The sequence below is a fragment of the Hippoglossus stenolepis genome, chromosome 8 (assembly GCF_022539355.2).
Source record: "Hippoglossus stenolepis isolate QCI-W04-F060 chromosome 8, HSTE1.2, whole genome shotgun sequence".
NCBI lineage: Eukaryota > Metazoa > Chordata > Actinopteri > Pleuronectiformes > Pleuronectidae > Hippoglossus > Hippoglossus stenolepis.
In genome coordinates this window covers 26740928-26755984 of record NC_061490.1, presented here as the reverse complement: position 1 = coordinate 26755984, position 15057 = coordinate 26740928, and the positions used below count along the sequence as shown (strand labels likewise).

At 45.6% G+C, this 15057-nt stretch overlaps 1 protein-coding gene across 1 annotated transcript in view; it reads left to right on the top strand.

The window, feature by feature from the left end:
• The window catches only part of cpne4a (copine IVa), a 29092-nt gene extending 14584 nt beyond the window's left edge, over window positions 1–14508 (top strand). Inside the window, exons 9-16 of the mRNA XM_035163844.2 lie at window positions 2289–2375; window positions 3036–3095; window positions 5600–5733; window positions 6588–6642; window positions 8122–8173; window positions 8764–8897; window positions 9474–9710; window positions 11399–14508. Coding sequence (XP_035019735.1) covers window positions 2289–2375; window positions 3036–3095; window positions 5600–5733; window positions 6588–6642; window positions 8122–8173; window positions 8764–8897; window positions 9474–9710; window positions 11399–11530 — 891 coding nt within the window. The 3' untranslated portion in view covers window positions 11531–14508. The remainder of the gene's footprint in view (window positions 1–2288; window positions 2376–3035; window positions 3096–5599; window positions 5734–6587; window positions 6643–8121; window positions 8174–8763; window positions 8898–9473; window positions 9711–11398) is intronic.
• The last annotated feature ends 549 nt before the right edge of the window (window positions 14509–15057 follow it).

Genomic DNA, 15057 nt, shown 5'->3' with positions numbered 1-15057 from the left:
TGAACTGTTTATCTTGTAGCATTTGGAACCTGCCGTTTGAAGTTAGCGTCTGTTGTTTCAGGGCGGAGCGATGTTGGACTAATGTTGTAAAGTTTACAGAACATGTGTGAACGTTAAGTCTCATTAGAGGCAGAACAACCTGCTGCTAATTGTTTTCTCCTGTTGCTGATGTATAAATCTTAACATACTATTACTATTCTGCAGCGTTAGCTCAGCGAGCGACAGCTTTGGGAGATGCTGCTGTAACTTAACGTAAATTTTACTGATACATTTGTAACGAATGAAACGATTCACATGTGACACAAAGAAACGGTCAAACTCCACACATTCTGTCTTTGTAACTGTGATGTTGTTGTTCTTTGATTAGCACCTAGCTAACGTTCTCCGACCATGAAGCTGCGATGTTGTTGTCGTGCTGGGCAGTGAGGCCGAGGTTACTCCTGCTGTAACTGGTCAGAGATCAGCAGCAGTAAAAACTTTGCTGTGTCTGTACTGACCACTGTCACCTTCCCTCGATGCTAACGTGGCTACAAACTTAAGTTTGACCTCAGCTGGTTTAACCAGAAAGGACCTGATCTCCCTCAGGTCCTTGAGCTCCAGGTTCCCATGAAAGTTCCAATTAGCAGCGTGACCAACCCCGGGCCGTAACACGCAGCGTTTGTTTGGACAGATGTAATAACCCCAGGACGCCGGCGGCAGAGACAGATAATGAAGTCACAGCTGTCCAGAAGAGACGCTACAGAAACCAGGCGCTCATTAAAGCTCCTCATCGTTTAATGTTTCCAGAGGCTCAGGTTCTGTGTTTTCTCTGGAAATCTCCTGAAGACGGCGACGATACCAACAAACAACGTGAGCGTGGTGGATTGTTCAGCAGCATCGCTCAGCTGTCTCATTATCAGTGACGAGGAGTGTTTGTAGTTTGTTCTCATTAACGCGTCCTCCTTCAGAGCGCAGAGGAAGAAATGAATTAAAATCCAGCTCCAGCTTGAAAATGAGGCTGAAACTACTGAAGCATGAATCTTTGATCGTTCTAGTGTCTCTGTGGGTTTCACTCGTCACTGAGGCTGATCCTTCAGTTTAAAATGATCTGATTGGATCAAACTAGTCTCCTCCACTTTTAATTCAGTAAAACAGGAGAGGACTTCCTCTTCCTCCTGCCGTTAACCAGGAGGAGGGTTTCATCATCCGCAGGAAACAGAGCGCGGTCTGTCTGGAGGAAACCTCTCTTCTTCTTCTCCTCTTCAGATTTTATTTATTGGCGACAGTCGGCGAGACTGAAACGAGAATCCCTCTGAACTGGAGCCTCCAGAGACAATCTGTTCATCCATCTGTGGGCTCACGAATACAGAGTGAGAGTCTCCTCAGACTCGTGTAATGAGCCAATCCTCAGCGGCCTGGTTCGGCGGCTGAGGATGGTCTTCTGCTCTGTGATCTGGATGTTTGCTCCACAGTGACGGTCGGCTCATAACGTGACATTTGAATTTGACCTGTTAGCAACTACATGTAACCAGAGAACGGAACTTAAACCAAATGATCGATCAGAAACAAAAGATTCACGTCCTCATCACGATGCTTCCTACAAACAGCTGTGAGGCTTTTTCACTCTGGCCCGAGGTTTTTACGACAGGAAACACTTCGGCGCCAAAACAACGAAAATGAAAAGTTCAAATGATGCAGCTGAGATTCTTGTGAACCTCAAAGTAAAATCAGGATGAATTTAGTTTCATAGTTTTAGTCTTAAAGCGAACCCTTAACAGCTGCATGTTTTTCTGTGGAAGTTACAAACAGGTTTTTTGTGGTGGACGTCAGGTTTGTCCCGACACGGCCGGCACCTGCTGGACCAATCACATCGCAGATTCCTGAGCTCTGGACTGAAAGAGTTTCCGTGTTTACAGGAAACATGAACATCACGTGTCGTTGACATCACACTTAACTCTGGGGGCAACACGCTCTTTACATGGCAGCACATAAGGTTAGCCTACAGTTAGCTAGTAGCTACCTCAAACTCCAGTCAACACGTACAAATACAATTTATACAAAATGTATAAAGCTAAACAGTGGAAAGTGTGTCTGTAACCTACGTGAACATATTCTGACCCCAGGACGAGCAGCTTTTTAAAAACAGTTGTGTGTAAAAGGAGGAACTCGACAAACTTAATGAAGCAATTAAGAACTTTTCCCACAGAGACGGTGGACGAAGACAGGAGGAAGGTCACCTGTCTTCGTCCACCTCGGTCATACGACAGAAAAGTGTTTGTTGAAGATTATTGTGTGTTTGTGTGTTGCAGGTGCAGTGGCCATGTTTAAATCCCAAATACAAAGTGAAGAAGAAGAATTATAAGAACTCTGGGATCGTCATCCTGAACCAGTGCAAGGTGACGTTTCTGTTTTTATCACAAACTGGCGTCATTTCAATCTATTTGAGGCTTTAATCTGTTTTTTAATCTGAACAGTTCAGGGATAATTTTTTTCCGGCCCTCGTCTCGTTTCTCTCGGCGCCTGGCGTTGGCGTCGGGCTGACAGGCTGTTAGGGGAACCAATTACGTAGCCGTGAGCAGCCTGACTAACCTGACATTTCCTGCCAGACGAAGCTGAACGGCACTCAGACGCCGAGCGAGGGCAGCCTGGGGAATCCAGCCGCCGAACGAGAGCCAGATAACATTTAGTCCGATGACACTCAGCACGTGAAGAGCTGCCGCTTCACGTCCAGTCGAGGGTCGTCTGAAAGAAAGAGGCGTCGCACAACACAGAAACAAATTACTGAGCAGCAGCGACTTCATTCACACTTGATGGATGAGGAGTTTGAGCGGAGGCAGGAATGTGTTTCAGTTTGTGCTGAGACGACGGAATGAGAGCAGGTTGGATCCTGATCGAACCTCGATCCACCGCCAGCGCCGACCTATTACATCAGTTTGATGACCGTCCAGCTGCAGGACGATCACTCTGATCTCATTCTGTCGGAGCCCGGGGCCCCGAAGTCTGACGTGTGTGATGTCACAACCTTTAAATATTCACTTTGTTTCTTTCTTCTGCAGATCATCAAGATGCACTCGTTCCTGGATTACATCATGGGAGGCTGTCAGATCCAGTTTACAGTGAGAACACACACACGTCTCTCTATAGTTGTGAGAACACTTATTGACATAATTCATTCCCTAGCCCTTACTCCACAACTAACTGTCTAACCTAGACCTAACGCTAACCTAGTCCTAACTCTCACCTAGACCTAACTCTAACCTAGACCTAACGCTAACCTAGTCCTAATTCTAACTTTAACCTTAATCTAACCTAGTCCTAACTCTCACCTAGACCTAACTCTAACAGACTTCACGCTAACCTAGACCTAACTCTAACCTAGACCTCATCGCTAACCTAGACCTAACTCTAACCTAGTCCTAATTCTCACCTAGTCCTAATTTTAACTTAGACCTAACTCTAACCTAGACCTAACTCTAACCTAGACCTAACGCTAACCTAGACCTAACTCTAACCTAGTCCTAACTCTCACCTAGACCTAACTCTAACCTAGACCTAACTCTCACCTAGACCTAACTCTAACCTAGACCTAACTCTAACCTAGACCTAACTCTCACCTAGACCTAACTCTAACCTAGACTTTAACCTTGAACTTAGACTAACCCAGACCTAACTGCTCAATTTTACTAGACCTAACTCTAACCTAGTCCTAACTCTCACCTAGACCTAACTCTAACCTAGTCCTAATTCTAACCTAGACCTAATTCTAACCTAGTCCTAACTCTAACCTAGTCCTAATTCTAACCTAGACCTAAATCTCCTAGACCTAACTCCTAACCTAGATCTAACTCTAACCTAGACCTAACTTCAACCTAGACCTAACTCTACTCTTAGACCTAACTCTAACCTAGACCTAACTCTAACCTAGACCTAACTCTAACCTAGACCTAACTCTAACCTAATCTAATTCCCTAACTCTAACCTAGTCCTAATTCTAACCTAGACCTAACTCTAACCTAGATTGAATTTGTGAGGACCAGAGAACATGTCCTCAAAATGATGGTATTGAACCAAAATTGGCCTCATAACTATAGATACACACACACACACGCACACACACACACACACACTGACACACACACACACACACACACACACACACACACACACACACACACACACACACACACACACACACACACACACACACACACACACACACACACACACACACACACACACACACACACACACACACACACACACACACACACACACACACACACACAAACACACAGGTCATCATTGTGTGTCTGGAAAATATGCTGTCTGCTTTCCCAGTATCTCTGACGTTGCCATGGAAACAGTTACCATGGCAACATGCTCCAGTTCTTCAGTGTCCCAGTTTGCACCTGCAGCTGTAACTGATGAGTTAAACCAGTTAAACCAGTAATCTATAAAGACTATGTTTCAGTTTGTGTTGTTTATGTGATGTTGTGTAAATGTCTTTCCTTTGACTTTGTGATTAGTCTGTTTTGTGTGTTTCTTCATCTTCACGTCTCCTCAGTCAACGTCCCGTCTCACCGTCTTCATGTCCAACACATGTAACGCAACACGCCAACAAAGCTGCGTAACCTCCTGCAGCGATGGAGCCGCCTCCGATTGAAATGTCTTCATGGTCGGCTGCGTCTCAAAGACCTTTATTCATTCTTGTGTGTGTGTACTGTGTGTACTGTGTGTAGTGTGTGTACTGTGTGTACTGTGTGTACTGTGTGTAGTGTGTGTAGTGTGTGTACTGTGTGTACTGTGTGTGTTTGTTTTTGTGATTCTAAAAGTTCTGCTAAAAAGTTCAAAGTCTGTGGTACAGGGAGCTATCTCTCTCCTCTCCTCTCCTCCTCTCCTCTCCTCCTCTCCTCTCTCCTCCTCTCCTCTCCTCTCCTCTCCTCTCTCTCTCTCTCCTCTCCTCTTCCTCTCTCCTCCTCTCTCCCTCCTCTCTCCCTCTCTCCTCCTCTCCTCTTCTCTCCCTCTCCCTCTCTCCCTCTCCTCTCCTCTCCTCTCCTCTCTCTCTCTCCTTCTCCTCTCCTCTCCTCTCCTCTCTTCTCCTCTCCCCTTCCTCCTCTCCTCTCCTCTTCCTCTCCTCTCCTCTCCTCTCCTCTCTCCTCTCCCTCTCTCCTCTCCTCTCCTCTCCTCTCCTCCCTCCTCTCTCCTCTCCTCTCCTCTCCTCCTCTCTCTCTTCCCTCCTCTCCTCTCCCTCTCTCTCCTCTCCCTTCCTCTCCTCTCCTCCTCTCTCTTCCTCCTCTCTCTCCCTCTCCTCTCCTTCTCTCTCTCTCTCCTCTCTCTCTTCTCTCCTCTCTCCTCTCTCCTCCTCTCCTCTCTCCTCCTCTCCCTCCTCTCCCCTCCTCTCTCCCTCTCTCCTCCCTCCTCCTCCTCTCCTCTCCTCTCCTCTCTCTCCCTCCTCCTCTCCTCCTCTCCTCCTCTCCTCCTCTCCTCCTCTCCTTCCTCCTCTCAGTCGTCAGGACTATAGTGTAAAAGCAAACCACCTTCACACTGTGTTCAGTTGTTAGGGGGTGTGTCACTAGCTGAGCTCCTCCGGCTCCTCTGTGATTGGCTGTCGTCTCTCCAGGTAGCCATTGACTTCACGGCCTCTAACGGAGATCCTCGTAACAGCTGTTCTCTTCACTACATCCACCCGTACCAACCCAACGAGTACCTGAAGGCTCTGGTTGCCGTGGGTGAGATCTGCCAGGACTACGACAGGTGGGTCTGACACAGCAGCCAATCACAAGATACCGTTTAGTGAAGGACAAATCATTGTCTCCACATTGATCTTCTGTCCCAGCGACTAAATGTCTTATAAAGACATGAAGAAAAAGAAGTGAAACTGCGTCTTTAGTTTTTTTTAATTCTCAGTGAAAACTTGTCTTCACGTGCAGACTCGTCCAATCAGCTGGTTTTTATTCTGTGTGAAGTTAAGTCCAACAAGCTGTTTTCTTCAGGTGTTACTGACAAAGGCTGTTTATCTCAATGTGCTTCAACATCTGGATCTAAATACACGATGTCTGGATCCGTCGTTCTGAACATTAAGACTCTGTAGACTCGTGATCACTGAGTTAGTTGCTGCAGCGCCACCTGCTGTTGATCACTTCAACGCCTTTCCACCAACATGGAACAGGTTCTGCTCCGGTTTGCACTTAATGTTGATCCACTGATGCCAATCAGAGATTGAGGGCAAATAAACCAGGATAGTCTCAACTGGAATCTGAAAGTGTTTATGATGAACCGTGACGATGTCAGTGGGCGTGTCATATTGAAACTCTCTCTCGTTACCATGGTTACCTGATAAAACCAACATTAACGTGACTGAATCCGATGAATCTGTTCTTTAACAACTCGTCTTCTTTTCTTCCTTGATGTTCTCCTCTCTTTCTCTGTTCTTCACTTTGTTGTTGTATGATTGGAGCAGGAAGTGGTAATCACACCTCAGCCAATCACAAGTCATTTCTTTGTGTTGAAGTGGAGGCGGACTGAATGAGCTCGTTAACTCCTGCTGAGCCAATCACAAACTTCTTTTCCATTTTTAACCTCAGTCTTATCAAGTTTTTTTTTTCCAGTGACAAAATGTTCCCGGCGTTTGGCTTCGGCGCTCAGATCCCTCCTGACTTCAAGGTAATTTAACTGCTCCGCTTGCCATTTCTCCCAGCATGCTCTCTGTCAGTAGAGAGGGGGGGCGGACCGGTCAGACGCCAGTGATTACCAGCCCACCCCCCCTCTCCTCTTCTCCCCAGGGAGCTGCTGGTTGAACTGAACCCCCAATGCTGCATTCACATCTTGTTCAAAAGTTCTGATTATCTTCATTCAAGAGTAAAAAATTCTAAAAACACAAGATTCTTTGACTCGTTGATTCATCAGTTAAACAACGAATCACTGATACAGTCGAGTTTCAACTGCAGCTGATGGTGACCAACAGAGAACTGAGCCTTCACACCTGGTTGGGTTCAGAGCTTCACACTCTTCAGCTCAGTCTGAAGCTGAACATCAGGTGTGAGAGGTTCCTCAGAGCAGAGGAGAGTGAAGTCACTGGAGGATCCTCACAATGACTGAAACACTAGAGAAGCTGTGTCGTCTGATTCTGTTTTATAAATCTTATGTACAAGCTTTATTAGAAAATAAATGAATTTAAAAACCTGTTGCACCTGAGGGAAGAAGAAGAAGAGGAGGAGGAAGAGGAGGAGTTTCACAGACTGATGAGTGAACAGCTGTCCTCACATAGCTGGATGTTCCCCCTGCTCACAGTTAATGACTTTGTGTTAAATTCGGTCGATGATTCATCCTCAGACTGAAACAGTTGTTATTAATGAAAAGATAAAGATGATTCATAAACTGTTAAAGTTGAGCCACACAACAGAATTGACATGTAACAGAAACTCAGTTTACAGTCATGTGATGAGCTGCCGTCCGGGTCACTGCTCCCTCTCCACACCAGCCCCAGTGCTGCCTCTACTCCTTTGCACCTGTGGATGCCCTCCATGTGGAGCACCGAGGCCAAGGCTGCCACTTGTCCCTTGGATGCCGACTGCCCTGGTTAAGGCATGTCTCCCCGTCCTGTGCTCCACCCTGGTCAACATAATCAATTCCTCCTTGGAATCTGGCACGGTCCCCTCCAGCTTCAAAATGGCATCCGTCACACCCATCCTGAAAAAGCCAGGTCTGAAACATGAGGATCCCAACAAATACCGGCTCCAACCTTCCTTTCCTCAGCAAAATCCTGGAAAGATCCGAGCGGCCCAACTCCACCAGCCCAGATCCAACCATGAGCTCTAGGAACCACTTCGGTCCGGTTTCAGACCCCATCGCAGCACGGAGACAGTCCTCATCAAACTCACCGACGACCTCCTCTAGCTGCTGACTCCAGCCACATCAGTATCCTCATCCCCCCCCAGCTTGAGGAGTAATAGGAGGGTTGTGGGCGCTGGGGGCAGCTAAGATTAGATCAAGCAGAAGAAAATGAAAAAAGGATGAAGAGAGATGAAGGTGAAGAGGGAGAGAGTTAATTCTTTCTTCAGGTTTTTTTCTTTTTTTATCACAGAGATCAAACCGACTTCCTGTCTCCCCTCCCCCCCTCTCCCCCTCCCCCCTCCCCTCCAGGTCTCCCACGACTTTGCGGTGAATTTTAACAAGGAGAACCCGGAGTGTGCAGGTAGGTGCTCTGTAGAACAAAGAGGAAGCTCTGTGACATCAGAGATGTCACGTGGCGAGGAGTCGGCTGATCGTCACGTGACGAGGAGTCGGCTGATCGTCACGTGACGAGGAGTCGGCTGATCGTCACGTGACGAGGAGTCGGCTGATCGTCACGCGGGCGAGTCGGCTGATCGCCACGCGACAGGAGTCGCTGATCGTCACGTGGCGAGGAGTCGGCTGATCGTCACGTGACGAGGAGTCGGCTGATCGTCACGTGGCGAGGAGTCGGCTGATCGTCACGTGGCGAGGAGTCGGCTGATCGTCATGTTTCATTCTGACTAAAAAAAGCCCAAAGGACGTTTTCATCGAGACGTTAGTTATGATAATAAAAACATTGAATAAGCAGCTGATGTCTGTTCACATCCTTTAAGTATTTTTTCTGCTTCATTGTTATTTGATAGTTAAAGTGAGATCGGCGACATGTACAGTACTGAGGCTGGATTCGAACCCGTGGCGCTGCAGAGAGGACGTGATGCTCGGAGCAGAGATGATCAATCTGTGTTGTTACCGTGGCGATGAACCTCCTGACTGTGTTTCATGTGTGCTCAGGTATCCAGGGAGTCGTTGAGGCCTACCAGGCCTGCCTCCCCAAACTGCAGCTCTACGGTCCCACCAACATCGCCCCCATCATCCAGAAGGTGGCCAACTCCGCCTCGCAGGAGGTCCACACCAAAGAGGCCATGGTGAGAGCACAGGCTTCATTCATCATGGTTCTGGACTCACTTAGTGACGTTCAACTCAAGCGTTCTGTAATCATGGAACACGGTGACAGATGTTTCTGTTTCTGTCCTGAACATCAGGAACTGAACTTTACTGAACCTGTTTCAGTTTGTTCCCGTGTTGTTGACTCCAGGAAACAGCTGACTTTAACTCCGCCCACGAGTCATTTTAAAGTGTAACGTCCTGAACCTTACGATCCAAAGATCTGAGATAGTTTGTTTGTGATGTGAAGTTTGAAACTTTACGCAGAATTCACACATTCTGTTGCTTTAATGCTTCTCAACCAATCACAGTTTCCCGCTCATGTCACAGAACATGCTAAGCTAGCCGTCCAAGCAATGCTAAAGTACACAGTCACACAGAACCTTTATTGCATAAAAGGGATTTGAGTGGCTGTTGTGGCTTTTCTAAACTTCGATCACACAATGTGAGCGGCGGTAATGGAACCACACAAACGTCTCCACGATCTAAGTGCAGCGTTTCTGTTGAAGCCGTCGTCATGTGACCGAGTGTTTGTCTTCCCGACTTCTCTCCTCCAGCAATACTTCATCCTGCTGATCCTGACGGACGGCGTCATCACCGACATGGCTGACACGAGGGAGGCCATCGTCCAGGCCTCACGCCTCCCCATGTCCGTCATCATCGTTGGGGTCGGGAACGCCGACTTCAGCGACATGCAGATGCTGGACGGCGACGACGGGATCCTCCGATCTCCTAAAGGAGAACCCGTCCTGCGCGACATCGTCCAGTTTGTTCCCTTTCGCAACTTCAAACATGTGAGTGATTTAAATCATGTTTAAAAAATTGAAATTCCTGTCTGAGGAGTTCCACAAGGAACCATCTTAGAGCCATATTTCTCCTCTTCACTCATTTCTCTGGGGCTCATTGTTCAAAACCATTTCCTGGTTAGTTCATCTCTGTTTTCTTTATTTACTAACTCCAGCTAAATTAAGTAAAGATTTACGTATAAAACACTCAAACACCAACAGCACTGAGATTAAAGTCACTCCCTGGTTTCTATAGAAGGAAGCGACTTCCCTCCTGCTCAAAACATCGTTCTTTTTATTTGATTTATATATAAATTAATTTTGTTCGTTGTGGCGACACATTTACATTCAGCCTCGTCCCACTTTTAGAGACAAAGGTTCAGAGACAATTCAAATTTGTATCTTGTCTCTTGCAAACTTCATTTACATACAACAACTGTGCAAATATGGGTCTCTGGATGTGGACTCTGGAGTGTGTGTGTGTGTGTGTGTGTGTGTGTGTGTGTGTGTGTGTGTGTGTGTGTGTGTGTGTGTGTGTGTGTGTGTGTGTGTGTGTGTGTGTGTGTGTGTGTGTGTAATGTTGCGTGGAGCAGTGTTGTGTTAACATCATAAACATTTGTGCGTTCACAGCCCCAGTGGAACTAAAAACCTAAAGAAGTAAACTGTGGCAGCAGATGTTTGTTAGTTTGTTACTTGATAGAAAATGATAGTGTGACCCAGAAAAATGAGAGGATGAGTGAAGAGGAAAGTAATAAACCGAGGAGAGGACGGAGGATCAGAGCATATTGGAAGAGGAGGAGATGAAATGAGAAGAGAGGGTGTGAAGTTATTGAAGAAATTAGTTTTCAGCCTTAAAGCAGGAAGATGAGGAGGCAGCTGTTTCTCCTCAGCAGCAGATTCAGCTTCGTCTCCAGACGCTGGGATGTTTCTCCCTCCTGGTTAAATCTGTGATGAAGGAGAGTTTCTGTCTTCAGCCGCAGAACGAGACGCCGCTTCACACATTTACTGCTGCTCCCAGAATCCTCTGTGAAGGATGAGAATTCAATTCAACACAGAGTAACAGTGTGTAGTCCATCCTGTATGTTTGTATGTGAGGGTACATACAGCGGGAGCCTGTTGTTTCTATGTGAAACAGATTAACTGGAGGCTTTTCTGAGGTTGGTTCATGTCCCATCTGCTAACATGGAGCAGGTGGGGTTTATGAGCTTTCTGCAGCCAGCCACCAGGGGGAGATCAAGACACTTTGGTGCCACAAAGGATTGTGGGACATCAGGAGACAGGAAACACTCATCATGTCTGCTCAGGTTTCTCTGCAGCACAGGTGAAGGTCATCATGACAGGAAATGCTTTTCAAAGTAAACAGGAAGCACAGATTGATCTTTGGTTTGAAGAACTCTTGGTCAGACTCACGATGGGTTCTTCAGGACGCCATGAGGCCGTGTGCACACACTGAAATCACAGAAACTGAGAAGAACATCTCAGATGTCGAGAGCCATCTAAAAGACGCAGCATCGCTTTATAGAAAATCTTCTTCAAAATGTTTGTTGACTGTAGATTTGAAAGAGATGATGACGTCACCTAAAGAAAACAGTGGATTGAACGTTCAGTTGGATCTGCAGTTTGATTTGTAAAGAACATTGGTTCATGTCAGAGGAGAAAGTGTCGGTGGTTTCATTGTGATGTTTTCTCCTCCGCAGGCGACTCCAGCTGCTCTGGCTAAGAGCGTGCTTGCAGAAGTGCCCAACCAGGTGGTTGACTACTACAACAGCAAGGGCATCAAGCCCAAAGTGCCCAGCGAGTACCAGTCTTCCAGGTCGTTCGGCCCCTGAGCGCCGCCGCCACGGTGGCCACTGACAGCACATGGTGTTCTGGACTGAGGGAAATGTCGCCCGTGTTGTGTTCTTTGTTATTGAAGATGTTAAAGGTGCTACACGCAGCATTTTACCACGAGGAGGTGTTTATATCAGACACACGTGTTCTACAGCAAGATAGATTTTACAGATACTTTCATTTAAAGCTCAGAACAAGTCGAGGACATTTCCTCATCTGTTGTCGTCTTTGTACGAGAAGCTGCAGTTAGGATCTTCTCATCAGGGAAACACATGAAAGTACAGTAGCTGGGATGTTCCAATTCAAAGAGCGATGTGATGAAGTGTGTTTTCCAGCTGCACAGTTTCCCGTCAGTCAGCGTGAACACAGCAGCTGAGGTTCGTGTGTTTCTGTCTTTATTGATGCTGAACACAGACGATCCTGCACCAGTGAGTTCGTACAGGACCTGGTCTGAATCAGCCCGTCTCAAGAGGAGCACATTTTATATACGACCCCTCCATTAATTAAATACAGCCTCGTTTCCAAAGACCCAGAGAACAAGACATCAGACAAACTCAACCTATCAGAGCAACTTCCTCTGTTCTTAACTCAACAAGAGTCAAATACAAACTCTCTGAGCAGTGAATAAAGCTCAGTCCCATGTGAGGATCCTCTCCCAGGACAGTAGATTCACCTCTGATCAGGTGATTACAAGTTTCACAGACGGACGACAAGTTATTTTCACGATATGACTGATGCAGATCGAAGCACCTGCAGACAAAATGACTTTCAGGTGATCTCCTAACTCGATTAGTTTTTCTGGAACTTATCAGAAACGTACCACAGAGTTTTAGGACCATGTTAAAGAAAACTATTTTGAGATTTCAAGAGTAAAGTTGTAATTGAGAAGAATTTCGCAATAAATCAAAAATAAAGTTGTAATTTTACGAGAACAAACCGACATTTTTTTCTGACCTGTGTGTGGCGCTCTGGTCCATTTAAGTTAACATGATTGTAGCTTTTAGTTCATGTTACGTGGACTCACTCACTAATCGCTAATTACTACGTTGTAAATATCCTTCATGGTCAACATCCAGGTTCTAAATAGCATCAGCTATGTAGCATGAAGAGCTGCAGCGAAGTTTGTCTTCCTCTTTGTTCTGCGTTAGCATTCAGCTCGTTTTGAAAAACTGTTTTACGTCAGATTTCAAACCAAAACAAATTCACTTCAGGCAAATTAAAGCTCACACAGACACAAACTGTTTAATAAACTAACTGAGACATTTTTATCTCGTTAGCAACTAAACCAGCTAATCCGATGGTTAGCTAACAGGTAGCAGGACGGCTACTGTGGTGATGCATGTTTGTGGTTAGCTCGTTAGCCACCGCAGCCCAGCTAGCACTACAAGTAGTCAATATGTCATAGTTCCCAGCACTACTCATCTCACACGGACTCAAATAAATGTCATGGTGCTGCTACACACAGCCGCCATCTTTACTTGTCATAAACATGGGTATCTGTTGCTTCCTAGCTACCACTGCTAGCAGGAAGCAGAGGGGTTTGTGGGAAACTAGGAAAGTTCTCTATGGGGAAATAATTCATTTCATCAAGCGTCATGTCTGAAAATGCTAAGTGTAGCACCGTTAGCATCCGTGGTGCATGCAGGGCCTCAACGTCTCGTTACGTTCAGGAGTGTTTATTTATATGGACATGAAAAGCACACAAACAAAACACTGACCAATCAAATCGCTGCTTCTCCGCTGACAGCATGACGGGCGGGAAACAGTCGCTGAAGGAATGTATGAATCCCTCCCCCTCCTCCTGGTTTGTTTTTATAAAAGTGTATTGAGATTTTGCTAAATTTCGTAATGTTCGTACGATGTGAAGCATTTTGGATCTCTGCCGGAGGAACAAGCGAGCGGCCTTCACAGACGTCTGCAGCCTCTGTTTTTCTGAAGGCGAGGCAAATGCATGAACTGTTGTTTTGCATGCAAATCTCCAGGTAGGACTCTGGGTCCTCTGGGTCTGTTTCCTGCTCGTGAGTCATATGAGTAATAAAGACGTTTACAATGTACCCGATAAAGGGGCGGTTCTACTCTGAGCATGTTCATGTGTCAACGAAAATGTGAGAGTAGACTTTAAAAAGCACAACTTAAGTATCTTTGGAGAGATTTTAGATTATAATGATAGTTTCTGGTCATTTTGTGCCACAACATCTGTCAGAAAACTTTATTCAATTTCTTACTCTAAGTTTTTTAATTATTGAACTAATCACATTTGGTTTCTGGAAAGATTCGATCTGCAGCTGCACTGTTGAGTCTCTTTAAATCTACTTTTCTTTCTTTTCTTACACAAACTTTATAAAATCCTAAAAACAAAAACTACACTACCCACAATCCTCAGCTGTAAAAGTGATGTCTCTAATTGGTGGAGATCACTGTTACCATGGAAATGTTTATCATCTTCAACATTCGCAATGGTTTATGGGTAGTGTAGATCCTTCACTCTTGAAATAATATATTTCAATATTTTCATTCTCTGAATTTAAAGGTGTTTTGGTTCTGATTCATCTCGGAGACGCTGGTTCAGGATTTAAAACTCTTTCTATAGAAGAACATGAAGAGAAGTCGACTTCCTGAACCAGAGTCGCTCTGGAAGTGGACGCTCACTGTTACGCTCTATGACTGTTGCTCAATAAGTCAAATCACATGTTCAACCTATAATTTTACATCTGTAACATAACCCTAACCCTAAGTTAATTTCATCTTTATTATACACAGCAATTTGACTTCCTGTACTCAAACCTGTGGGGACTGTGATTGTATTTGGTTTGGTCATTGATTATTTATTGATTATTTTATTACAGGAAGTTTAATTAAGTTGATAAAAGATGGAGGACAGGTGTTGAGTCACATGACTTAATTGTTGTGTTAACATGCAGTATTGTGTGCGATACAATGACAAACTGACTTATGATAATAAAAGTTTTATCAGTAACGTGTCTCAGTGTGTGTTGCTCTTTGTGTGTGTGTTCTTTGTGTGTGTGTGTGTGTGTGTTGCTCTCTGTGTGTGTGTTGCTCTTTGTGTGTGTGTGTGTGTTGCTCTTTGTGTGTGTGTGTGTGTTGCTCTCTGTGTGTGCGTGTTGTTCTCTGTGTGTGTGTTGCTCTTTGTATGTGTGTTGCTCCCTGTGTGTGCGTGTTGTTCTTTGTGTGTGTGTGTGTGTGTGTGCTCTTTGTTGTGTGTTGCTCTCTGTGTGTGTGTGTGTTGTTCTTTGTGTGTGTGTGTGTGTTTGCTCTCTCTGTGTGTGTTTGCTCTCTCTCTGTGTGTTGCTCTCTCTGTGTGTGTGTTGCTCTCTGTGTGTGTGTGTTGCTCTCTGTGTGTGTGTGTTGCTCTCTGTGTGTGTGTGTTGCTCTTTGTGTGTGTGTTGCTCTCTGTGTGTGTGTGTTGTTCTTTGTGTGTGTGTGTGTGTTGCTCTCTCTCTGTGTGTGTTGCTCTCTCTCTGTGTGTGTTGCTCTCTCTGTGTGTGTGTTGCTCTCTCTCTGTGTG